This window comes from Pelmatolapia mariae, linkage group LG1 (genome assembly GCF_036321145.2).
Source record: "Pelmatolapia mariae isolate MD_Pm_ZW linkage group LG1, Pm_UMD_F_2, whole genome shotgun sequence".
Lineage (NCBI taxonomy): Eukaryota > Metazoa > Chordata > Actinopteri > Cichliformes > Cichlidae > Pelmatolapia > Pelmatolapia mariae.
The window spans coordinates 14,683,755-14,710,181 of NC_086227.1; the positions used below are offsets into that span (position 1 = coordinate 14,683,755).

The 26,427-nt window shown below is 40.9% G+C and overlaps 3 protein-coding genes across 3 annotated transcripts; 2 read left to right on the forward strand and 1 right to left on the reverse strand.

Moving 5' to 3' along the window:
* Positions 1 to 303: 303 nt before the first annotated feature.
* grpr (gastrin-releasing peptide receptor) lies at positions 304 to 3,702 on the reverse strand. The gene is made up of 4 exons (XM_063499534.1): positions 3,332 to 3,702; positions 1,701 to 2,052; positions 1,214 to 1,327; positions 304 to 582 (listed from the first exon to the last, which is right to left on the reverse strand). Exons 1-4 carry the CDS (start codon positions 3,700 to 3,702, stop codon positions 304 to 306), a joined length of 1,116 nt encoding a protein of 371 aa, XP_063355604.1.
* A 10,639-nt stretch (positions 3,703 to 14,341) lies between these two features.
* On the forward strand, positions 14,342 to 17,451 carry LOC134646424 (cell surface A33 antigen-like). Its single transcript, XM_063500610.1, has 7 exons — positions 14,342 to 14,381; positions 14,948 to 15,120; positions 15,233 to 15,452; positions 15,740 to 15,904; positions 16,228 to 16,344; positions 16,462 to 16,588; positions 16,950 to 17,451. The coding sequence occupies exons 1-7, from the start codon at positions 14,342 to 14,344 to the stop codon at positions 17,449 to 17,451; spliced, it is 1,344 nt and encodes a 447-aa protein (XP_063356680.1).
* Positions 17,452 to 24,149: 6,698 nt separating this feature from the next.
* Positions 24,150 to 26,034, forward strand: LOC134615575 (cell surface A33 antigen-like). The gene is made up of 5 exons (XM_063460498.1): positions 24,150 to 24,189; positions 24,639 to 24,788; positions 24,926 to 25,144; positions 25,343 to 25,507; positions 25,910 to 26,034. The coding sequence occupies exons 1-5, from the start codon at positions 24,150 to 24,152 to the stop codon at positions 26,032 to 26,034; spliced, it is 699 nt and encodes a 232-aa protein (XP_063316568.1).
* The last annotated feature ends 393 nt before the right edge of the window (positions 26,035 to 26,427 follow it).

The window sequence follows — 26,427 nt, forward strand, 5'->3', positions numbered from 1 at the left end:
TTTTCTTATTGCTGGTGTTTTCTTAAGTTGCAGTCTGTTTGGCCTCTCAGGGTCACCACATTATCCAGCCAAATAGCTGCTTTTTAAAATGGACTCACAATAAGACAGTTAAGAAAGACAAATATTACACACCGCAAAAGATTCAAGGACATCCACAAAAGATTGATTGAATTGACTGTGTAGATGTGTAATGTTTTTCGAGAAGACATCACTATTTGAGCTTATTGTATCATGTGGAGAACTGAAGCCACAAGAAAACCACACAAACAGATGTTACATGCATGATGCAGTTCACTTTCACACTCACACACAGTCCTCCTGACCGAGCTGCCTACCATTAATGACGGTCATACTCGCCATAGAGTGATTTGAGCTGCGGACAGAAGTCACACGTGTACTGTAATGTATCGGGCTCTGTGAGTGTTTGATGATGATGCGACAGCAACAGCACAGGTGCTGGTTGAACTGCTTCTTGAAGGACTTGCTCAGCAGATAGAGGGCAAAGGGATTCAGGCAGGAGTTGGTGAAGGCCAGGATACGAGCTACAACGCTGCAGATGAAATGAAGCAACGAGGTGTCCACCTGGCAGGCGAGAAAGAGATTAAAAGATTAGATTTGAGATATCAAAAAATAAATTTTTAAAAACCTAAATTCATCTGACTTCCCTCTTTTTAAAAAGATCTATTTTATGTGAGCCAACAGGAACAGATTTCTCATACACTCCAAAACAAAATTTCTATTTAAATAGCATATTTTAAATCAAAAAGCACTGACGGCATTTTCAGATCAGGGATAGAACTAAAATTAATAAATCAATGGATATTTCAGATAATTTTGTGCAGAATAGATTTTTTTAAAAAGTTGAGATATGTTCCACTTACAATACAAAACAAGACAGAAACAAATAAACTGATTTGCACTGTTACAACTCATCCACCTAACACACTGTGTGTTAGGTGGATGAGTTGTAACAGTGCAAATACTGCAATAGCTGCACCCTTTTTGCACATCCTCTTCTTTCTTATTCAGATATTTTTATTAGTAAGTGACTTATATATATATATGTATATATTGTATATATTGGGCTATTTCTTACTTCTTGTATTGTCTATTTTTGTTACTGTTTGTACTGGAGCACTGTAACCAACATAATTTCCCCTAGGGATCAATAAAGTATTCTGATTCTGATTAAAAAAAAAAAAAAATTGCCTACCTGCGAGTAGTGATAGGAGCGGTATAAGTATATAACGTGACTGGGTAGCCAGCATAGTGCAAACAGACCAACAAACACCAGCACTGTCTTGGCCAAGCGTTTTCTTGATTCAATCTGTTGTTCACATACAAAAAACAAAATGTTTAGATTAATTCAAATTTTGAGGACCATTACAAACATTTACTGGGGAAATATATGGTACATTTTAAAAAACTACAAACATGGTGGAAATACATTTTTTTCCAGTATGGAGAATTATTCCCCAAATTTTTTGTTTTGACTGTTTTTGTTTCCTTGGTAGCGTAATGAAGACAACAGACAAGCAGCGAATATGACATGTTTAATGCAAATATAACAGAATCTTTTTATAAAGATCTTTGCTATGTGTTTCGCTTTTAAGTTGTCAATAAATTTCTAGTGGGGATTCATGTCATAAGAATAATCCAAACTGATCTATAGCTTGCCAAGTTACAAATTTAACACTAGCCTGTCGTCTTGCATGCACATTTCCCTCCACTGGCAGGTTGCAGGTGCTCCTCATCAGGCTCTGAGCGATGAAACTGTAGTACACAGATATGACCAGCAGCGGTATTATGTAGAAAATGAGGAAAGAGGCCATGGAGTGAATCTGAGGGTGCAGTTCAACTCCGTGGGGATAAGGAGCACAGGTAACAAAACTCTCATTAGTGGAGGTGATGTTGAAGGTGTGGAGGTCAGAGAACACAGCCTCAGGTATAGCCAAGATCAGGGACAAGACCCAGATAAGCAATGCTTGCAGGACAATGCTGGTAGTGGAGGTTGATGTCTGAACATCCAAGGGTCTTACAATGGCCCTGTACCTAAAAGACACAGACAGAGGTAAATTAAACACACACACACACACACACACACACACACACACACACACACAAGCACGCACAGTTAGGCAAAGAGACAGGTTCCTTGTGTGTTCTGTAGGGGCATGCAAGGCAGTGAGTGCTTTCTCAGTGAAATCTAAAAGTAGACATTAATTAAACCTACCACATCCTTGCATCTAAAACAGGGTTTTGTCCCATAAAGGATCTCCCATTGCCTGTTTCCATCAAAGTACGTTTTACGTTATTCCCATCTTATTGACCAGTGTTCCTGGAAGCTAGCTTAATAGTGACTGACTCAGACCAGTTTGGAATTTACAGCGTCTGTTGTTTTCAAAGGTGTGTTCCTGCCCCATTAACAGTCTGGAGCTGGGAAAACTCAGAGGTCAGCAGCTTTTTTTCTTGTTATTTGCATACTGTGAATGAATCTCTGGTCTTTGACTGTTTATGCTCTCAATGGTTTGAGACACCTGCTTCAGATGTTACCAGTACATTCGATGGGCATTATCATAATCAGCACCATAGATATCAGCCTGCTCTTGCACACAAGTGCAGATGTCACATTAAAAAGTAAGGAAACAAATTACTCTGTGATTTATCGTCTTTAAAGCTGAGATTTCTCTTTCTGAAAAATGCAGTGTGAACAAACTTTCTATGTAAAATCCTTTAACATTCTTTATTTAGAGAGGAGTGGAGAAAAGATGTCTAGGAAATGTGCAGCAAAATGAACTGACTGCATACTTACATTCAAACATTTAAACAATTGTGTTTCTTGTCAAAGATACGTTTAAGGTATTTTTTTTCCTCTATCAGGTTTAGGATTGCATTATAGGCTATTCAGATAACAAACTCTTGAAGCACAGGATGCACAGAAACACTACAGGTGCAGAATTTATATTTTTCACCAAAAGCCGAAGCTTTGAACATTTTTAATTGCTTTAAAGAAGCTGTACCAATGACTGTGTTATATATTTAAATAGCAATAGTTGCCTAATTCTAACTCATACATTTATAACAAATAATTATGATTGTGTAGCTAATGATTGCATTTATAGCTTTACACTAGGCAACAGACCAGAGCAGAAGCTCTGTCATGCGTAATTTTCCGAGGATCGATACACAGGTAAATATCTACTTAGACATTAAGTTTTTACGTCCTGTGGTTTCAATAGAAGACATACAGTCGTTTAACTTCTTTATGGATGCTCCTTAAAGTTATCTTGAGTTATGCTGAGGTACACTGTTAATAACAACAAAAACCTACCTGTCAGCGGACAGGGCTGTGAGAGTGAACACAGAAACCCCAACCGAGGTGAGCTGGATGAAGGGGATGACTTTACAGCCCAGTCTGCCGAACAGCCACTCCTCTGACAGGTAGCGGCTGGCATCCACCGGAGCGCAGGTTACCAGCAGTAAAACATCCCCGAGCGCAAGACTCGACATGAAGAGATTCGGCACATTTCGGACGGATTTGGCAGAGCAAAACGTCTTGATGAGTGTGATGTTGCCGATTAGCCCCAACACAATGATTACACCGTAAACAGAAGCGATGGCTACACCGGTGTACAACATCGTCTGCGCCGGGGTTGGAGGAGAAATGAGGCTGCGCGACGCGTTTGTATGCTGATGCTCCATCTCCCCCACCGTCAAACCAACTGACTGTTCCAGAGATAATTTGGGATAAATGTTTAAACTCTGAGATATGACAACACGTCCTTTTAGGGTTTCCAAAAATAAAACAAGTGGAGACGTTATCGTGATATTTTGATGATGTGTGCAGGTCTCAAGCGGCCACCCGGTGCGCTTAGTGGAACTCAAAAGGCACCAATAAAGAGCAATCAATAAGTTTGTCAGTGGTATTTTATTTTAGAGAGAAAGCCTGAAAATGACAAGAAGCAAAAAAAATCTATTATTTCACAGTTACATTTTCTAAAGGTGGATCAAAATGGAAAGACGTCTTATAATTTTATAACTTTCAGTATAACTAAAATAGTCTTTTGTATGTATGTATTTCGTTTATGAAGCACGGAGTGTATGTACTGTAGAAAACATGTAAACAAAGGTCATATTAAGTCTGTATTTGAGAGAGAGAGAGCATAGATAGATAGATAGATAGATAGATAGATAAATGTTTTTGTATGTTTGTCACACTAAAATTATCTTCAAATAAATTTTGATACTAACAAAGAAAACACAAGTAAACACAAAATGCAGTTTCTAAAGGGAGCTGTTTCTATCCCACCCACGCCCCACCTCCTCCCTTATTATGACATGAATTAACTTTTGTGTATCACATCTTTGGAAAGCTGAGTTTAATTTCTTTAGCCACACCCAGGCCCGATTACTGCCACACCTGTTCAAACAAGAAAACATTAAATAGGACCTGCCTGAGAAAGTAGAGTTGACCGAAAGATCCTCAAAAGCCAGACACTTGTCAGGAACAAATGAGAAACAAAGTAACTCAGATCTTTCCCTCTGGAAAAGGTTATAAAGCTGGGACTCCAGCGAACCACAGTGAGAGCCATTATCCACACATGGAGAAAACCTGGAACAGTGGTGGACCTTCCCATGACTTGATGGCCAACCAAAATTGCTCCATCAACAACTCATCCAAGAGGTTTTTGACCTCAAGCTGAAGTGCACTTGAGTTCTGCAGAGAGACAATGATCCAAAACACACCAGCAAGGCAACCTCTGAATAGCTTAAGAAAAATAAAATGAAGATGTTGGAGTGGCCTAGTTAAAGTCCACTATAAAACACTGCCAGTTATTGCAAACACTTGATTGCAGGTCTTGCTGCCAAGGGTGGCTCAACCATTTATTAGGTTTATGGGGAAATCATTTTTCCACACAGGCACATGTAGGTTTGGATTTTTTTTCTCCCTAAACATTTTCATTTAGAAACTGCATATTGTGTTTACTTGTGTTATCTTTGTCTAATATTTACATTTTTCTTGATAATCAGAAACATTTAAGTGTGACAAATATAGAAAAAAGGAAATCAAGAAGGGGGCAAACACTTTTTCCTACCACTGTGTGTATATATAGATAGATAGATCGAGAGTGAGGGAGAAATGTCATACAGCCAAAGATAACTGTTTGACAGGCATAAAAATGTATTTTGGTACCAACAAAAGATCGGTTGAAAAACCTGACAACTTGACATGGTGTGCAGTCTGTGCTTAAAAAGAGTGAAGAAACTGGACAAGTGGAGGAGAAAGGTGGCAGGTCTAAAAAAAGAAAATCCAGCATCGAGCTGCATCAGGCTGTTCAGTTGATTCATCCACTGTTCACAGAAGCCTCATCAGAAATCTCTGTGTCGGTTCTCAGTCATCCAGGTCATGGTAATCTAAGGAGCTTGGATATCAGAACCTTAAGGGAGGGACTGAAAATCAGTTGAATCACATGCATACATACATAGAAATAAGGCAAAAATAGAGTTTGTACAGTTCTAACAAGCTTGAAAGTCAATGTATGGTATGACCACCTATATCCTTCAGTGTAGCCTGAACTCTATTAGGCAGGCTTTCTTCTAACTTCTTTAAGCAGATGCCGTGTGCTCACAGATTAGTTGCTTGGGTGATTTTTCCTGATCTCCCGGAGGCCTTAAATCTGACAATTACCCAGCAGGTTTCTGTAGAAAGTGATGTCTCAATGGACTCTCAGCTGCCACAACATAATGGAACTTCACGGGCATCAGAGAGAAAAACCAAAGCACACACTCAAGTAGAAAAAATGGTCTGTGAGAGACTGATTACTGCTGATCCACTGAAACATTTATTCAACACAGATTTCACAGAACAATAACAAAGAACCCAGCAAGCATCCGATGTGTCACTGATAAACAACATATCTAATCTAATCCCTTTGTGTGTGTGTGTGTGTGTGTGTGTGTGTGTGTGTGTGTGTGTGTGTGTGTGTGTGTGTGTGTGTGTGTGTGTGTGGAGAAGTGTAAGTTAATATGGTTCAACTGTAATAGCAAATGATGGTAGTGAGGTCTTAAGCCATTATGTGAAGGCGAGATAAAGTCAAGAGAACAAGGAAAAAGGGGGATTAGAGCCTGAAGCGAAAACCTGGAGCTGAAAGGATGATCTGGTCCAAATTTGAAAGCACAGAGACATTTACACTTCACGACAGAGAACACATTTATGCAACCCCAAACTGTTTGATTACTTTTCACTCTTTATAAAAATGACTCTGACCTTGTAAAATCATTAATCATTTCACGAGGAAAAGGTTACACAAAGCCTTAAATGTCATGTAAATATCAAGCAAGCAATATTGTGATGCTTTTACAGACATTCACTGTGTGTAATTTTACAGTGGAGGTAGACAGCTCAGTAACCTTTTCTACAGCTCCCTGCCAGTTATGTGATACAGCATGAAACGCTGTGCTGAACTTTATGAAACTGCACATAATTCTGCAGGATTTACAGAAATTCGGTCTACAGGTTTCAAAAGAGTCATGGGAAATCTTGGGTCCTGGCTGTTGTGTCGCCGGGGCTGTGGGCGGGTGGGTGCAGGGGGGCTCAGCCCCAGTGCAGGGGACCTCTGGTGCATCAGCCCAACTAGGGGGCTCTCTAACTGGTGGGGAGGCTGTTATATCTTTGCAGGTGGTCTCCTCTCTACAGGAGCTCACTTTGCAGGTGGGGGAGAGATATAGGAGAGGTAGAGAATGAACTCAACCTGGGTGTCTATTGTCTTGTGTAGTTTGGGAGATGATTGGATGATGGGGTGGGTGCAGTTTTCTCTGCGGTGGAGTCGGGTGGGCTGCCCCGGACTCTGTAGGGCTGGGCGGTGCTGCTGCTGTGGGCCCCGGTCCGGATGGGCCTGGGCCCCCTTGCCCTGGTGGGTTCCAGAGTTGGGGGTGCCTACTGGGGTCAGCGGGGGAGCTGGCCCCAGGGAGGGGCCGCTTGCCCCTCCCTTTCTTCCCTCCCCATCCTCAGCTACCTCCCTCTTCCCGCTCTACCACACCCACCCACACACGCAGGGCTTGGGGTGCAGATATGTCACCAGGGTGCAGGGGAGGCACTCCCCCTCTGTCCCCTTCTGGCCGCCTGTGCCTCAATTTTATTCTGCAACCTAGACATCCACATTACTCACACTCTCACATAACACATACATATAGGGCCTTGGGGGTGGGCACGTTTTACAGCATCCAGAGGATGGTCGGTGTATTCCAACCCACCTCTGGCGCTGGTGCCCTACCCTCAATTTTAATGCATATAGACACTGAGGGTTTTCGGGAGGAGCCGTGCTGCTCTCTGGCAGGAAGCATCATGCCCTCCTGTGTTTTAAATGCACTTTAGAACAGCACACAGCAACACTACATATGAGCGGGCGGAGGGAGGTTTGGGGTTTTCACTCACCCCGGTTCTGTTAGCCATCAGGGCTGGGGGGCTGGGAGGAGGTGCTGGCCGTCAGATTGGGGTCTGTGATGCGGGGCCTCCCTGCTACTGCAGATAAGGAGGCGGTCCGCTTGCCTCCACCCCAGAGAGAAGGGTTACACCTCCTGGGTCTAGGTGCGGCTTGCCCCTCCGGGGGCGGGGGTACCTGGACCTGGGATATACAGTATGTTTGGGGAGTGTGATTGTCTGTGCAGTGTCTATTTGTGTATGTCTACACGTTGGGTAAGTGCCAAGTATTTGGTTGTGTATATGGGGGTGGGAATGCACGTTTGAGTCTGCGTGCGCCTGTTCGTCTGTGTCTATATGTCAGGTTGGGCCTTAGACTCGACCTCTCTGGGAACATCTCAGGCCCTCCAAAGTACGGAGGCCTATCTCCCCTCACCACACTCCCTGCCGGTGGCTGATGCCCTCAGACGTTGGTGTGCTGGTGGTTCTTTTCGACTGGGGCTGGGCACTCATGTATGTACCGGCTCACTCCTGGTGGCCGATTGGCGGGGCCTGGCGCCTGTGGCCCGGCTAGGCCCCTTCCGGGGGGTGGGGTGCCCTCAGGCCTCTGGCCTCTGGGCCTGAAGCTCGGTCCTCTCTGGCGCAGCTGGCTGCCGGCAGAGCCCGCGGGCACGCCACTGCAACCCCCTCTGGCCTCTGCTCTGTGGCTGCTGGGTGACCTCTCGTTTGGGGCTCTACTCAGCTCTTCCCAGGAGGGTGGCACGGTTCCCCCCCTTTGGTGGTCCTCCTTGGGTCCTCGTACTCTGGGGCCTCTGGATGTCTGGGGCCTGGATCTCCTCCATACCTGCTTCATGCCCTGGGGGACGGGGCTATGGCTCCCCACACTCCCTAGCAGATCGTTACATGGAGAAACCTTTGGAATACAAGCATGCTTATCCACACAGGTGTACACACAGGTGTTCACAGACACAAACTACACCTTTCTTGGCTGCTACCTCAAAGCACATTGTGCGCTGTCGATCTTGCGTACTGCACAATAACATTTAATATTTAGTATCTACTGTTATCTACTGCTAGCTAGTTTATTGTGATGGTGCTGTATTTATTATGTTGCTGTTTTTTGTTTGTTTGTTTTCTCTTCTGTTTTTTTTTCTCCATACAGGTGATCCAGGTGTTTTGTTTGTTTTCTCTTTCTTTCTTCTCCCCTTTCTCACCATCTCTTCTCCCCTCTATTTTTCTTTCTCTCCCTCTCTTTCTTTCATTCTTTCTCCCTGTCCTATCCCCCAGTCATGTCTGTCCCGACTGTAACAACCGAAAATAAAATAAATACATTATTATAATAAAGGTCAATCAAATGGACCAATATGGCAAGGCCATGACGATCCACTTGGTAAAGTAAATCCGCTTGGCATCTCTCTTGGCCTTAAGACAACAATTCTGATGGCTAAAGATCCAAACGGGACGGGGGGGGAAGAGTCATGGGAAATCTAACTGACAGACAAAAACCTTCAATCCCACAACAGAGTGTATAGTATCTGTAAAGTATTTACATTTTATTTATTTTTTTTTTTTTTTACAATTCTTTATTTACTGGGGAAATGAATTTCCCCAGTGTGGGGTTCATCAAGTCTGTGACTATATATGTGATGACACATATAGATACTGATGCTTTATATGGAAGGTACTCTTAGATTATGAGATTCATCTATTTCAAGAGGGCACTATAAAAATTAAACATTTGGTTTACCATGCGCATGCTAATATGTCAAAATGTATCATTTTCTTGTTGTTTTTGTATAAGGCCTAAGTGGAAAATATTGAAAATCAGTCACAATTACAGAAATTAACTTATATCTTCTCTGTTTGATCTTCTACAGAGCATATGTAGTCATTTGCTGAGTTTATTTTGAAAAGATTTTTCATTTACTAGTTTTTAAATGTTGCCATATTTGCGGCTCCACCTTATTATGTATGTCTTGATAGTAATGCGCCATCCAATGGACGGCTGAATTAATAACAGTCACTAGAAACGCAAAGAGAGGAGGTTCTTCAAATGCTGTGCTTTTGGCCTACAGTATATGAGACTATTAATGTAGCAAAACTATTTGCACTTGTGTATTTCCAACTGCATGCGTTTATCGTGATCTATGGTGGATCATCTGGAAACTCCAGATGGAGTTGTTGTTCCTTTCAGATTATACTATCTACTGATGTTATTGTTTTTCTGGTGCTACTTGGTCAGCATGGTGGTGTGGTGGTTGTAGCAGATTGGTGACCTCTTGCTGGGATAAGCTCCAGCTCCCCATGATCCTGATAAGGGTAAGTGGAATAGAATGGAAGGATTTTCATGTCAAAAGCAATCAACATGTTTTCTTTAGCCTTTTTGCAAAAGGCAAATGTATACCATTCAGACAGAAAACCTTTGTTGATTTGAGAAGGAATAACCCTTGTGGGATATTAGTCATGAAATTTAATTTCAGTCAGAAGGTGGCGCTACATGACAACATAATGGATTAGTAGCATTTCTAAGGTTCATTATGAGGGTGGCATGAATGCATATATTGTGCCAAATGTTACAATGCCACCATTAATAAAGTTATTAAATCTTAAAATTAGCATCAGTTACTATACTGCATAGTGGCTGTGTGGGTGATTACCTTTGTCACTGCAGACTGCGATCTAAAGTCTTTTAAACCTGCAGAAAATTTCAGTCAGTTATTTTAAACTACTGCCCTCTTGCAAAGTCCAAACGGTCAGTTCTATGGCATTCAAGGAGACGAGGGATTGAAGATGGTTTTTTTTAAGCCCTTCAGTTTCAGATGCCGTCTGATTTGTTACAGAGCTGCCGTCGGCACCAGTGATGGACTTAGTTTGGGTCGAGGATCGTGCAGTGTCTTGACAGACAGCCAACTGAATCCTCCCGCTCAGTGCCGGTGAAATATTTTTGGGTCTTCCACCTGACTTTTTTGTTCCATGACTCTCAGGATCATTTAAGAAATTCCAAATTACTGTTTATGTCATTCAACAACCTGACCATATTCAAAAAGGGAATGCTTTTTGCCTTTGCCATCAGAACATCATGACAGTGTGACTACCTGACAGAAAATGTCAATGAACCCTCATTTTTGCACACATTTGGCGTTTTAAAGGCATGTGGTCCTAAACCTTTGATCAGCTGTAAAAGAGCCTGTTTCAGTTTAAGCATTGTTTTTGATAAATTGCATTCTCAAAAAAATGTTTTGTCTCACTCCCATTTCTTGTTGTTACATGTTGAAGCTCTACTTGGAAACTTGTTAAGATCCAACCATGCAAAATATGATTTTCTGCCATTTTTCAAGTGGCCTTAAACTTTTGATCGGGATTGTATATGAGATCTTGTGCACTTATCTACTAACCAGATGATTTTCCCTGAGGCCTCAAATCTGCCAGTTACCCAGCAGGTTCCTCCAGAACGTGATGTCTCGATGAACTCTTAGTTGCCACACCATAATGGAACCTCACAGGCATCAGGGAGAAAAAAGAGCCAATGGATGCAAGCAGTCAGGCAGAAAGTTTAACTGTGAGAGACCAATTATGGTTGATCCACAGAAACATTTATTCTACACAGATTTCACAGGTACAAACACAGAAAAAAATCAACCACAAACCTAGCAAGGTGTCACGGATAAAGAACATATCTAATCTAATTCATGTTGCTCTGAAGAACTGCCAGGTATATGCTGTAGTGAGGTCTGAAGCCATTATGTGGAGGTGAGATAATAAAGTCAAGAAAACAAGAAAAAGGGCATTAGGAGAAAAGATGGGGGCATGGACTACCACCGGTGAGGCTCGGGTGTGAAATTTATGGTTTTCAGGGTTTTTATCGGGTTTTATCATTATTTTTTAATAGTTTTTATCGTTAACTCTGTTTTTTGTTATATTTATCTGTACAGGGTTAGAGCAGAGGACGCAGAGATCACCAAAATCTTGCAGAGTCAGGCTATGTCCACACGTACCCGGGTATTTTTGAAAACGCAGATTTTTCTATGCGTTTGCACCTTTCGTCCACACGTAAACGGCGTTTTCGGTCACTGAAAACGGAGATTTCTAAAAACTCCGGCCAGGGTGGATATTTTCTAAAACTCCGTTTTTGCATTTACATGTGGACGAGAAAAACGGAGAAAACGCAGTGTCAAAGGTGTGCGCCTGTTTTGACGTCACAGTGTGCGCCACGTTGTTGTTTCGGTGAAATGAATTTCTACAGTACTGTTACTGTTAATTGTCCTCTCCGCAGTGTTTAAATGCTTACATATACACACACAGTTACTGTCCCTCCACACATTGGACTCGGTTCTGCTTCTATGCCCCATCTTTGTTTACTATTTCCCACCGAGGCTTCTAGACTTCTGATTGGCCAACATTTCTACACGGTTAGGAATATAGCGCCACCTGCTGCTTTGGCATGTTCCTAGCAGCGTTTTCCTTCATTTCTGCCTTTACGTGTGGACGGGATTATTTTTTAAAACGAAAACGGAAAATCTCCGTTTTCAAAAATACCCGTGTACGTGTGGACATAGCCTCAGTTACTACAGCTTTCCAAACTTTATGTGGCCTTCAGCTCAAGAACAGTGCACAGAGCACTCCTAGGAAAGCTTTTCAATGGGCACGCAGCTCGTCACAGCCTTACATCAGTGCCTTGCACCAGTGCACAAAGCAAGGTCCATAAAGACATGGATAAGTGAGTTTGATGCAGAACTGGACTGGTCTGCACAGAGTCCTGATAGAACCCTCTGTTGAGATGAATTAGAGCAGAAACTGCTAGTCAGGCCTTCCGGTCTGGAAAACCTAACTGAAAGACAACCACATGGGTGACTTAACAAAACCTCTAAACCAACAACACTGACTGTACCCGGATTCCGTTTTTCATGTTCAGAACCACCCAGTGAGTGACAGCGCATAAAGAAGCTGATGCAGGTACACTCATGACATGATCACAGTCTTTTTGAAAGTTAAAAATATACGTTATTATGCTCAGCAACGTGAGAAAAATGTTTATCTGTTTTCTGCTGAGACCTAACTGTTGTTGCTCCCTAACAAAGTCAAAAAAGGCACTCCTCACCAAGAGGAAGTGGCAACAGTGCCCTTGTTGTACCACATGCAGATGATAACCATGAAAGTATTCTCACACTATGTGTTACACATCAGTTAAATATAGACATACACTTTTATTTTCTCTACTTCCTTGGTTGTGTTTCAGTGTTACAATTGGGTTTTAGGTAGCCTTCTGTTTGAATCAGTTTCGATTTTATCAGCTGTGCCGGCTTTCTTTGCAGTGTTGCTGACTGAGGCTTGTTTTTTTAATTTACCAACTGGTAATTGCAGTTTTAATTTTTTGGGACAGGAGATGGTTGGGTAGCAAAAACAACATCAAGGGCAAGTGAAAGCCAGGAAGTCAGTGAGTAGCAGGGAAGGAATAAAAATATGCCATGACCTTTTTTAAATACGACTTAAAAAATATCAGAAGTTATGTTACTGTGAGAAAAAGAACATCAAATCAAAATGCTCAATTCTAATTCCCTAATATAGACAGAGCCAGACCAACTATACTGGGAGACTATGACTGGTTATTGCACTTAGAAACTAACAAACCACCTGACAGACCTGAAGGAGAGCGTGGAAAAACACTGTATCCTTACACTGTGATAGAGGAAGTCAGCTGACATGACACAAACGGTATCAGACTCATGCCTACAAAATATCAGATGACATTGTTGGTGTCATGTCTTTATTTGATTACAGTGCTTACTTTGCACAAGTTTTGGAGAAGCACAATTATTTTTATCAGTTTTTATTCAGCTGTAAAGCTACAACTGATGACATTTAGTCAACACAGGAACTCGTCAGCAATATTTTAATTGTGCAGGTTGCACAATAAAAAGGGATGTGGCTAGGGTTTAGTTCTTGCACTTGTTGCCTTCTGATAATGGAGTTGGTAACTGAGTTATAGTCACCAGAACTTAATGCTAAAAATCGTAATAATAAAGCTAAACAGGCCGCCATTGATGCCCATGCAGCACGGATAACACACTGGCTTCCATCTTTGGGTCAGTCCCATTTTTTCTTTTTGTTCAATTTGGCTATATTTATACATTAAATCATAAAGGATTATTGGACACACACACGGAAATTAAGGCTGAGTCCCACACAACCCCAAAGATACACAGTCCTTTTAATTAATATCTCAAAATCAGCCATTTTAAAATGGCTGATTTTGAGACACTTGGCACACTTGGTTTTAGTTTCAGCGTTGCGCCTTTGCGTGTGATGCCTCTGGGTGATAACTCCTGTCAAACCAGTTTGACGGGGAAACAACCGCACCGCCTACTCAGACTGTAAGTGTTTGGTTTGCTCAGCCGTTTTTCAAACGCCCCTCGTTTTTCTCGCTCATACAAAATAAAACCAAATGTTCCAAAACAAAAACAAATAAACAAGAAATAATAAAATAAAGGAGATACTTAAAAAGTTAAAGTGTGATTTTCATTTTTTTTTTCTCTCAAGAAGACAAACTAAAGATTTCGAGGTCCAACTGTCAAAAGTGGGCATTTAATATTTTTAAATTAGGCCTGTGGTGGAAATGAACTTGTTGTCAAATCCTGAGACGAGTCTAAATAATAGAGTGTCCCTGAAAAGGCAGGTATGCTGGAGCAAAGGACAAGCTAAAACTCGTCAGGTGGGCGGAACAAAAATGTCACCTGAACCTCCAAAGGTGACGTGATTGGCAGGGAGCGCTATCAGTCAACCGGAGGCAGCGGGCGCATCATTGTTCGCAGGCCTGTCGGGTTTCGATGCAAATGTGTGTTGATTTTCTATATTTCTTAGAAAGGAAATAAGTAAATACTGAAGAGTCAGTGAGTTTTAGTTTGAAGTAAGTACGTGTTTGCCATGGAGAAGAGGAACTTTTCCTTGACGCTTCTGTGTCTGAGTGAGTATCTTTTAAAATAAACGTTTTTTTCTTTTGCGCCTCATCGAGCTGCCACACCTGTTTGCGCACCGTCAGGATCGCCGACTAAAAAAGGGAGCAGGCCCGAGAAGCCTGATTAGAAGGCATTCTTATTATTAAATGGCTTTTAAAGTATCATATTCCAGTCTAAGCAAATGAAGTAGTAATAAAACTCATGAAAATAATTATTTAATGGCAAGCTTTTTCGAAAGTAAGAACCGATTTTTTTTTTCCTGTTAATCTTTTGTACACGGAACTTGCTTCAAAATTGAGCTGACACTCAGTGGATGGCTGTAACATACCTCTGTTTTTTTACTTAATATGAATCAAATAATAATCATAAGTTCCTTTTTCAAGCTTGGTTTATTTAGTAGGTGGATGTGAGGGTGGAGCAGTGAGTTATTGGTCAAGTTTGATTTTCTGCTGCTGAACCATTATTAGTAAAGAATCCATGAAGACAAATATCAGAACGTAGTGTTTTTATACATACAGGATAGCTGAGAGTGCTTTATATTGATCTGTCTGATTTGTTTTTATGTCCATGACAGTGCTGTCAGGTGTCGATGCCGTTACTGTTACCATCCCCCAAAGTCAGTATGAGTATGCCAGAGGGGACAACATCACACTGCCCTGCTCCTTTACAACTACAACTCCCATAAGCTCCCAGACATTAGTCGTCATCACCTGGTCTGTTTTTAGTCAGCAAACACCCATTGAAGAGGTTGGCATCTACCTATTTTTATGAATCTATCCGGATGAATATAAAAAAACATGAGATGCAAACATGTCATTGTGTTTTTTATTCTTCTTCTAATCCTGTCATTTTCTAACAGACCCCGATCGCCACCTACTATCATGGTCCTTCCCCAACTACAGACATAGACACTGACTATGAAAGTCGGGTGTCCCTGGATGTAGATGTCACTCAGAGCAAGGCTAACCTGAAGCTTTCCTCCATCTCACTAGCTGACAATAGAAATTTTGAGTGTCGTGTGCAGATCCCAGGTGACAAGAAGGGCAAACCATCTGCCACCACAAACTTGGTGGTTCTAGGTAATATGTCAGCTGTTGTTTCTGCATTTATATATTATAAGATGTTACACTCTGATGTTTAACCTTTATATGTTCTGATATGTTGGTTATTTTTAATGCAATGAATTATTAAAGAGAGTGTCTGTGCATGTTTCAACACTTACTGTATCCTGTATATGCATGTTTTGAAATGATTGTGGGCTTCCTCGTGCTGCTCAGAGATATGACTGTTGCTGAGTCCATCTCCTGTACGTCTTGCATTCCATTACTAAAGTAATCACACTACATTTATATTTGTCTTCTTTTAGTGGCTCCCTCTACACCCGCCTGTAAGATCCAGGGAACAGCACAGTATGGCCAGGATATCACCTTAACCTGTGCGTCTGCAGAAGGATCTCCAACGCCCACTTATAGCTGGAAACGTTTTAACGTGCAGAATCAGTCTGTCCCTCAAGAGCCCAAAACCACTGACAGTAAGTAACATTCTGATCCTTCCAAATCTATGCCACGTAAAGTTTTACTAATCTTTGCTAACAAGAACAAATGTGGACATGATCAGAGCGACGCTACGCTTGGTGTACAAGTGAGCTTAACTTTTGTTTCACAGCCACTGTTTGGTATTTAATATTGAAGCATATTAAACATGATGAAAGTGAAAGAAAGTGAGCAGAGGGGTTATTTATTACTCATTAACCTTCTTCAGAATACCCACTACCCACGCTTGGCGCAGTCATAGATGGCCAGAGATAGAGATCATATATTTTTCAGTATATGTGACTAATTTTTTGTGTTTCAGAGGATGGCATCCTGTCTCTGTATAATATCTCCAAAGATACATCAGGATACTACATTTGCACCTCACAGAACAAGATCCGCGCTGCTACCTGCAACCTCACCCTCTCAGTCATGCCACGTAAGACAAACATTTAAGAATAAAAACATTATTTCAATAAATAAATCTTTACTTTAAATTATGATGCAAACCCCCGTAATGTTCCTCCTCTTAACCTGTCTGTCCTCAACCCTGCAGCATCCATGAACATTGCTTCCACTGCAGGAATAATTGGTGGAGTTGCTGCTGCCTTGGTTATACTCATCATCGTCATCTGTTGCTGCTGTTGCCGAAAGAAGAACAAAGATGAGGAATACGCCATGGGGTAATGTTCCTCTTTATTATAGATACAAGCAATTAACACATAGGAGATGGTGCAAAAACATGCATCGCTCCGTTTTCTTGCAGTCTATGTCATATCTGTTTTGAATTCAATGTCTGTTTGATTTCTTAATCTGAGGATTAAAAATAAAAGAAAATAAACTTGCATCCTTCACATAAGCAGCTTTTGCAAAGCGTTTGTGATTTTTCTGGCAGCCACTTGAATCTGTTGGTGAGATTCCTTAGCTCTGCATGCAGATCACATATAATTCAGATGGTTAAAAAGAAATCAGCCGAATAAACCACATCGTTTCTCCCAATTATTTCTCCACCCTTCATGTCTGAATGTTGTTTCTGCTTTCTAGAGTTCGTGAGGGGGAGGAGTACCACGACAAGGAGCCGGATAGGAATGGTGAGGGTCGACGTGTTGAAGGGCAGGGGAAGGACAGTTATGAGGACTCCAGTGTCAAGAGGACTGAACGCACTGAGGAAAAGAGTGAACCAGATCGCCGCGATTACGACGACCGCCGCAGCGATTACGACGACCGCCGCAGCGACTACGACGACCGCCGCAGCGACTACAATGATCGACGCAGCGACTACAATGATCGACGGCGCGACCTCGACGATCGACGGCGCGACCTCGACGATCGACGCAGCGACTATGACGATCGACGCCGCGACTATGACGACCGGCGCAGCGACTACGACGATCGGCGCAGCGACTACAGTGACCGCCGCGAGCGCTACGATGACGATCGCCGTTACCAAGATCGTCGCCGTGATGACAACCGCTATGATGATCGTGACCGTGATAGACCACCGGTGCCCAACAGTAAGCCCCCAAGGAGGGACTACGATGACTAAAGCGTCCAACCTGTAACAAAGCACCAGCTTTGTTACATGAGGGGGGGACCTAGCTATAACAAAATGGACCCCCATGAAACAGCAAAATTAGGGTGAAAGAGTAATCTGTTTGGGAGGAATAGTTTTAGATCCTTTTGAGTAGGGACAGAGATTTGTGGGGTTAATCTTTAAAAAGTTTGAACACTGCTCAGAAAAAGATTTGTATGCAAACGTCCTATTCTACGTATATAGAGAACTGGACAAACATTTCACAGAGTGCACCCTAAATATATGTTTTAGAGGTTCAGATTTTCTGAATTTTTGTCTTAAGTAACTTATAACGTTAGGATAAAGACGAGATAAGCAGCTTATTCCCCTGATTAAGATTCTGAGCAGGCGTGGTGGTTTATGCACACATTAGCTCACAGTATACAAGCGTAGTTGACTCAATTTTTTGCTGTACAGTAAGAGAACAGTGAACTGGCTGTCTCTTTGTGTACTGCTAGTTTTATGCTTCTTTTTTTTTTGTAAATAAAGAATTTCTTTCTATCACAGTTTTAAAAATCTAACATTTAAGTCATTCTCTGATATTTCTGTGCATGCGTCATGTTTTCCTGTGAATTGTGTGCGAGTGTGACTCTGGTCTGGTCACATTCTGAAGTAAATCATGGCTCGACACACAAACACAGAGGCACAACAGATGTTTTATTGAAGCTGTTTGTTACTTTTGTTTTCGGGCATTTTCTCTCTCTTGGTGTTTTCTTTATTTAACAGTCTTCTTCGTTGGCATCACTGGTAGTAGTCCCAGCGAAAACTCTTCAGCTTTTTTTGCTAACAGTTACTCAAATGTTTCATATACAGTCAGTCTGCATTGTTACATAGAATCAGGAACATTGGACTACCTTTAATTTTCTATTGAGTGCTTTCAGTTTCTGTATATATATGTTTTTTAAGAATATAACAAAAAGTGGAACTAGAAGATTGACTTCTTTTTTTCTCCATCAAATTCAAACATTGTTTTTGTACACTGAATAATTACTTAGATGCTGTTTTGTACATATTTTGCATTGATGATGTTATGACTTTTACTGAGAATCATCAAAATCTTAAGCAATTTGCTGTATGAAATATGCTGTTTAAATATGATAAATAAAGTTGACAAGGCTTAGCTTTTGACATGGGACTCCAGAGCTCAGTTGCTTAATGTTGAGTTACATATCTTTTAAGAACTAAATCCCTTAACTATGTCTGTGTGGTCATGACATAATTGGCTGATTATCCAACTACATTACTGAGCAGGTTTTCAAATCACGTGGTCATGCCTCCAATGTAGATTTAAATTTTAGTGTGTTACATGTTACACACGTATTTGATGACTAGTTTAAAAGCATATGGATGTAAATAATGCAGTACATAGTTCAGACAGTGCCACAGCTGGATTCAAATACTGTGACAAGGACTGGTAGAAATCACAAGGTGATAACTTAGAAAGCAAAACTCTAGTAACATAAACATTAAAGAAAGTGTATTCATCAAGTCAGTGGTGTAAAACAAGTATGGCTGAGTGTTAGTCTATATGGAAGGCAAGAGAAGTAGAAAAACACTGAAAGAGTGAGGTGAGTACACTGAACTCTGGTGTGATTTATCCAGTGAATCACATTTAGGTCAGTACCTGCACTGCAACTGAAAAGAAAAACAGAGACATCTAGTGCTCGGATGTCTCCGGCAGAGATCACAACAGTCAGCACAGTTTTTCTTTCTGTTTACAGTGACAGAGAGTCGCACAGCGAGTCTTCATATTTGAATAGCTGGAGCACAGAATGTGGACAAGTTGTCTTTGATAAAAGCTTAAGTATAACTAAAAATGACATGAACTCTCACTGCTGTCACAGGGCAAATGAAGTTAGAGTGTGGGCCACACAAAAAAAGAATAATTCAAGTGTAATTTGTCTCCTTGCAATGCAGTACTGTGGCTTTGATGGGATTCACAGCATGGGATTTTACACGAGAATAAAAACACGAGTGGCATTTTATTCAATCATCCTCATGGCTAATAGAAGTAAACCAGCAGCAGCTGAGTGAAATGGAAAAAAGGGTTTTCTTTCCTTCTCTGCCATTTAAAACCAGCTGCATTCTTTGGGATGGACCCACAAAGGTGTGCACCTGGAAATACTACACCCTGGCACCTTGGCTCAGTAGTGATGGGTCGTTCGCGAACGAAATGGCTCTTAGAGCCGGGTCTTTGACGTGAACGACGCGAGCCGGCTCCTTATCGCGAGCCGTGGTTTCCCCCCCCCCCCCCTTTCTCTCACCCTCTCTCTCGCACTTTTTTTCCGCTTCACTCCGCACGCGAGCCTTGTTCTTACGCTGGGAAGAGGGGGAGGGGCGGTAGTTACACTCGCAGTAGCACAGGAACAGAGCGGGAGGGAGAGAGAGAGAAAGAGAGCCAGGGACAACAACGTCACATTAGAAAGGTATAGTAATCATCCACAACTATTTTCAGTTGTGGATGATAAAGGATTCAGAAAGTTTATTCATGCAGGCCCATATGACAGAGAATGTGCATCTTCTTTTTGTTTTCATATTTTAATTTATATTTAATTGTGTTGTGGTTTACAGTGTTTTGTGTTGTTTCACTTTAAATTTGTTTAAAAGGAAAAAGCTGAAAATTTAAATAGTTAAAAGTTGAAATGTGAATAGTTGGTTTTTGTATTATATGATTTATTTATTACATTTTATGTGGAGTGAATAAATAAAAGTATATTTACGGTGGCCCCTAGAGACAAAGCACTACAAACTCCAAAACACGTACAAACTCCAAAGCACATACAAACTCCAAAACACGTACAAACTCCAAAGCACGTACAAACTCCGAAGCACGTACAAACCCCGAAGCACATAAAAACTCCAAAACACGTACAAAAGACAACAGAAGTGCTCCAGGATGCTAGGCGCAGTGTTGAGCTTTTGTTACCTAGTGGCTACACAAGCCAGCAAGTACCAATGACTGGATTTGGTGTGTGGTAGAAACAGGTAAATGAACATTTTTTTGAATTATTTGAATATATATGAGTGCTTGTGTATAAATACACAAACAATACACATATGCTTTCAACTGTGTAATTTAAGTGATCTAGGTAGCTCTGTTTTGGAAGTTCAGTTAACGCTAGAAATGTGTTTTGGAGTTTGTATGTGCTTTTTGGAGTTTGTACGTGCTTTGTCTCTAGGGGCCACCGCATATATTTATATATAAACATATATAAATAAAACCACTTTTTTTTACATTAGTAATTCCTTTTGTGCATAATTTTATATTGTTGTTAATAATAAATTAATTAAAGTAACAAAACAACCTAAAGAGCCGGTTCGGAGCCGAAAGAGCCGGCTCTTTTTAGTGAGGCGAGCCGAAAGAGCCGGTTCTCTAAAAAGAGCCGAAAATCCCATCACTATGGCTCAGGAGCTGAATCATCTGCTGTATGTGGAACTGAACAAATTTTCATATCTCATTGTTCTCAGCATAACTTTAGACTTTAATAAACACATCAAGGACTCACACTTACTTACCACAGCAGATTTATTTTAAATGTATCAATTTTAGTTCAATTAAATCAGCTGAAATGTATTATTCTATTAAAGCAGCTTACACTGCTTTAATGCCACACACACACATACAATGTAAGTGGCACTGATATTGCTTTAATTGTAAAAATCAGGAGGCAAGTTTTTCGGGCAACATTTTGGATCTAGGGAAGGGTTTTTGTTGTCACAGCATTGTTGTTGTTGCAGTTTATGTGACATGTGTCGTGTTCTTTTTTTGAGAGAAGACAAATATGCTCAAATTATATGTTTCCAAAATGTATTATTAAACAGTTAGAATTTCTAAATAGTTTTACTCTCTATAAGTTGTGGGAAGGCCTTAGATCCTATGTCAGTTTCATCTTCTGCACCTTTCAGACCTCTTCCTGTAATGGGAGATGACTCTTCCCACTCTACCTTGGCAACCATCCTAGGTTGGTGTCTGTAGAGGCAGAGAGAGGATTTATAGCTTGTTTTGGGGTTAGCGGATTAAGCCTTAAGTTTCTGTTCCTTATTGTCCCTCCATCATTGTGTGTTGCAAAGGATAAAGCATAAATGTGCGATACAAATTATGAGGTAATTATAACAAGGAAAATAATGAGGTATAGAAGCCCTAGAGACAAAAAATAAATCCCAATATGACGCTCATCATCTGGTTTGTGGTATATGTGTTGCAGTGTGTTTTATCACAGATGTAACCACTTAAATCTGAGGTTTAGTTCTCTTTATGTAGACTTTGTGTAGTCCTTAACCATTATACTGATTAGATGATAGAGACTTAGTTTAACTTGTCTGTAGCGTTTAGATAATGTTTCTGTCAGGTGGAAACTAGTGGCAAACTAGACAACATATTTGTGGAGGGGGCATGTGAGGGCATGTCTATCTCGCATATGGCCGGTATAGCCACTAGATGGCAATGTTGATTATATTTAAATATGAATGCCCTAATTCCCATAGAGCTAGGAAATTTGGTTTGAAGACAAATCTCTAGATTAATACTGATTTAGGAACGGTTAACAGTTGTTTAAGTAACTTAGGATATTATATTCATATTTATCTGTATACTGTGTTTTGTTAATGTAATTGTTATGTCATTGTTCATTTACTTTCAGACCATATTCACACTGTCATTCCTACTGGTGCTACTGGTACAAATGCTGGATCATGAATTAATTCTCAGACTGCCTTTGAGGGCCAAGATTACACCATTTAAGAGATCTACCTTACATAAAGTCCTACCTGCTAACACTATTCAATCATTTGTGGACATGTTTAATTTTGTTCAGGGAGATATGAGAAAGGTGAGCAGCTGCCCTGCTCACCTTTTTGTGTTAATGACTAGGGAGGACGGAAGGAGAGAATATAGCATGGATTCCAAAATGTCTCTCTTTAACAGTGATAAACTCTTAACTTGGGTTTTAATGCTTGTTGGTCCACTGAGCTGCAGTCGACTATTTGTTGCTTTAGTCATGTGTCAAGTAATAACACTTAGACAGAGATAAAACAAATACAGAAGCATACAGGGGATGACAAAACAAGCATGAAATGATCTTGAAATGTGGGTACGTGTGTGTTGGTATGTGTAGGTGTGCGTGCACATGTGTGCATTTCTGTGCCTGTGTCCATTTGTGTCTGAGTACAAGGGTGAAGTGAAAGAGAACGGACAATGGATTTTTTTCTCTAACATGTTATTTTTACGAAATCTTGCAGCAGGGACCAACTACACACATAAAATCTTCTGGTGCCACTTTATTTACTGTTACTATCGTCATCAATTACTGTGTGTTATTGATGATTACCACCAAATGTTAAACAAAATGTGTGTATCACCATTGTGTCATGTCTAGTCATTCCTTGTCTCTATGTTCGTGTGTTTTCTGTTTTACTTTCACAGTCTGTGTCCTGTGTCAGTGTATTCTGTTTTGCTCCTTCCCGGTCTCGTTTGATCAGTCACAGCTGTTCCCCTCCTGTTTGCTATCTCCTCATTGCCCTCTGTGTGTATATATAGTGTGTGTTTCCCTCTTTTCCTTGTTGGACTGTCTGTATGTCTTCCTCCGTGTTGCCTCTGTGTTTTCTCCATCAGCTTACCCTGTGTTTCCTGGTTTCTCATTCCTTGCTTCTGGTCTCCATCCTCAGGTTATGTGTTATGCTTAGTTTTCCCCAGTCTAGGTTTGTGTTAGTTTTCTCAGACCCTCCTGTTTACAGTGTTTCGCAGCCAGAAATAAAGGCTAACTTTCTGTTATCATCCGCCCCTCATCTCTGCGCCTGCATTTGGGTCCACAATCTTCTCATGCCATGCCGCTGCTCCGACAGACGAGACATTTTGGAAGGACTCATCTGCTAGTTGGTTTTATGATTTCGGAATCTTACACAAGTATGTATAAATACATTTATTAATAAAGTTACTATTACTGTTTCATTGGACTCTGTCGTTACTGTCCCTCTTTTAGCTGGGATGACTAACTGGTTACTTTAAATATGCATGAGTAATATACAGTGTATGTATATTGTATTTATGTATGTGCAATACTATTTAGAAATGCAAGCAAAACAGCGTACTCAGCACTCTTTTGATTCAGCAGCAGGTACGGTGGATGTTCTGATGATATCATTCTTTTTAGGCCACAGGACAGAGTCTGACCTGAACACACTGACTAATGTTTAATGTTTAACTATATTTAGTTTAAAGGTTCAGAGCTCTTATGTGCAGCTTTTATATTTGAAAAACAAAAAAACACAACAGCGCTAAGTGATGTAATTACACTCTCTGCACTTGTGATGATCAAATGAGATCAATGTTTTTTCTGCAGCAGTAGGCCTACTCTCACATCTTATTTTCAGCACCAGTGTTCCACTTTATTGTAATCATTTTCGTACATTTAAAAAAAACATAGATCTCTATGACCCATTTGTCTGGTACTGTCCTTGACTCCTTGACCGGAGTAGGTGGTACAGACTTTATGTATTTTGTGTGGGGCAAGGGAGGAAGAGTCAAATGATCATCAAACACCCACTTTTATGTAAGTGCACACAGACCCTGAAGCAGAAAGCCTGAGTTAACAAAGAAAACGCATCATCCCTCACACGGATTTTGAGTTTGGATGCGTGTGAGGAGCAGCTCAGCTTCCACCTTTGGGTTTGCCATGGAAGAGAGGATTTCTGCGTTGATGCTCCTGTGTCTGGGTGAGTTATGCTACTGGCAAACATTTGTTTTTTTCCTCTGCGCCTCACCAAACTGCCTGAGAAGCCTGTTTAGATGTGATCAGTCTTACTGAAACTTACAGATTTACTAAATTGATGATTTAAAGTGTGATTTTTTCCAAAACAATATGAGCAAACAAAGTAGAAATAAGACTTGGTTGTGTTAGCCGTTGATAAGAATGTGTTCTGTTTCCCTCAAAGCATAGATGGCTTGCTTTACAACACTCATTCAACGTGGGATTGTAACAGATTAATATTTTCGTGTGCAATTTATCTGTGTTACCCAATGGCTGTAACTTCTTATTTTTACAACCCCTCCATTTCCAGCAAAGAATCTGCACATGAAAAATATCACAAATTACTGTCTTTATAAATGTAAAACAACCACATACCCAATATGGCATAAGTGAATGTTTTTATGTCCATCACAGTGCTGTCAAGTGTCAGTGCCATCGATGTTACCATTCCCCAAAGTCAGTATGAGTACTCCAGAGGGGACAACATCACACTGCCCTGCTCCTTTACAACTACAACTCCCATAAACTCCCAGAAATTAGTCATCATCACCTGGTCTGTTTTTAGTCAGCAAACTACCATTGAAGAGGTTGGCATCTACCCATCTACCTACATCAAACTACCAGAATAAACATAAAAATTATGAGATGCAAACATGTCTTTGTGTTTTTATTGTTCCTCTAATCGTGTCATTTTCTAACAGACCCCGATCGCCACCTACTATCATGGCCCTTCCCCAGTACTGACATAGACACTGACTATGAAGGTCGGGTGTCCCTGGATCTAGACCTCACTCAGGGAAAGGCTAACCTGAAGCTTTCCTCCATCTCACTAGCTGACAACAAAGATTTTGAGTGCTGTGTGCATACCCTAGGTGACAAGAAGGGCAAAATATCTGCCACCACACGCTTGGTGGTTCTAGGTAATATTTCATTTGTTTTCAAAGGAATGTTCTTCTGAAGTTAATTGTTTCTGCTTTTCTATATATCATATCTACTGTACATCATATATTCATATATAACACTTTAAAGGTATTGTTTACCTGTTATCTGTTCTCTAATATGTAAGCGGGTTATTCTTAACGCAAGGAAGGATAAACAAGAATGGGTTTGTCTTTTAGCGGCTCCCTCTAAGCCCATCTGCAAGATCCAGGGAATAGCAGAGTACCATCAGAATATCAGCTTGATATGTGTGTCCGAGGAAGGTTCTCCACCCCCCACCTATAGCTGGGAGCGTCATGACGTAAAGAACAACCCTGTTCCCCATCACCCCAGTACCACTGACAGTAAGTGATTTCTAACATTTATGTACACACTCTCACTCCAATGAATGGATCAACGGGAAACTCTAGGTTTTGCATCTTCCTAAGAATACTTCACCACACAGACTGGAGGAGTCACAGAGTGATTCAGATGACCTGCTCAACCACCTTTCATTTTGGGCACTGAAGAATAACTAGGTGACAATTTAATTTAAAAGATTCAAGGAGAGAAGGTGGCATAGGCAAGGAGGATTTCCTTGCCTCAGAGGCTTCACTCTGCTGCATTGCACCCTGCATATACTGATTACTGATCACGTTCATGTTTTCCCCAAGCAGCAGCACTGTAGAATTTGTTCATAACTACAGTAAATCATGATAGCAGTTATACACTCACTCAGTATTTGTGACTAATTTGTTGTCTTTCAGAGGGAGGCATCCTTTCTCTGTATGATATCTCCATATGGACATCGGGACCCTACATCTGCACCTCAGAGAACAAGATCCATGCTGCTACCTGCAACATCACCCTTTCAGTCATGCCACCTAAATAAATCCTTTAGGTTGGCTTTTGGACATTTTTAATTAAACGGATCTTTCCAGAAATATAACATGTAATATTATTTCTGTATTCGGTCTGGATTTCTGTAGCAAAGATATTGTTGTGTCTTGTTATTATTTTTAGTTTTTAGTATATTTACATTTAAAAAGTTGTTTGTTTATTTGCTGACTAGTTGCTGAGACTATTCCAGATACTACTGGCAATCCAGACAGCTAACATTAAAGGTTGCAACACTTTGCTAGATGCCAGCAACATGTTCCCTAAAACGGTGGACAGGGCGACAGACCCATGACACCCTTAACCAGTTAGCTGGCGGCTAATGACCAGTACTACTTGAGCAGTTAATAAAAGGACAGGTAATGTTTGTTGTGCTGTTACACACACA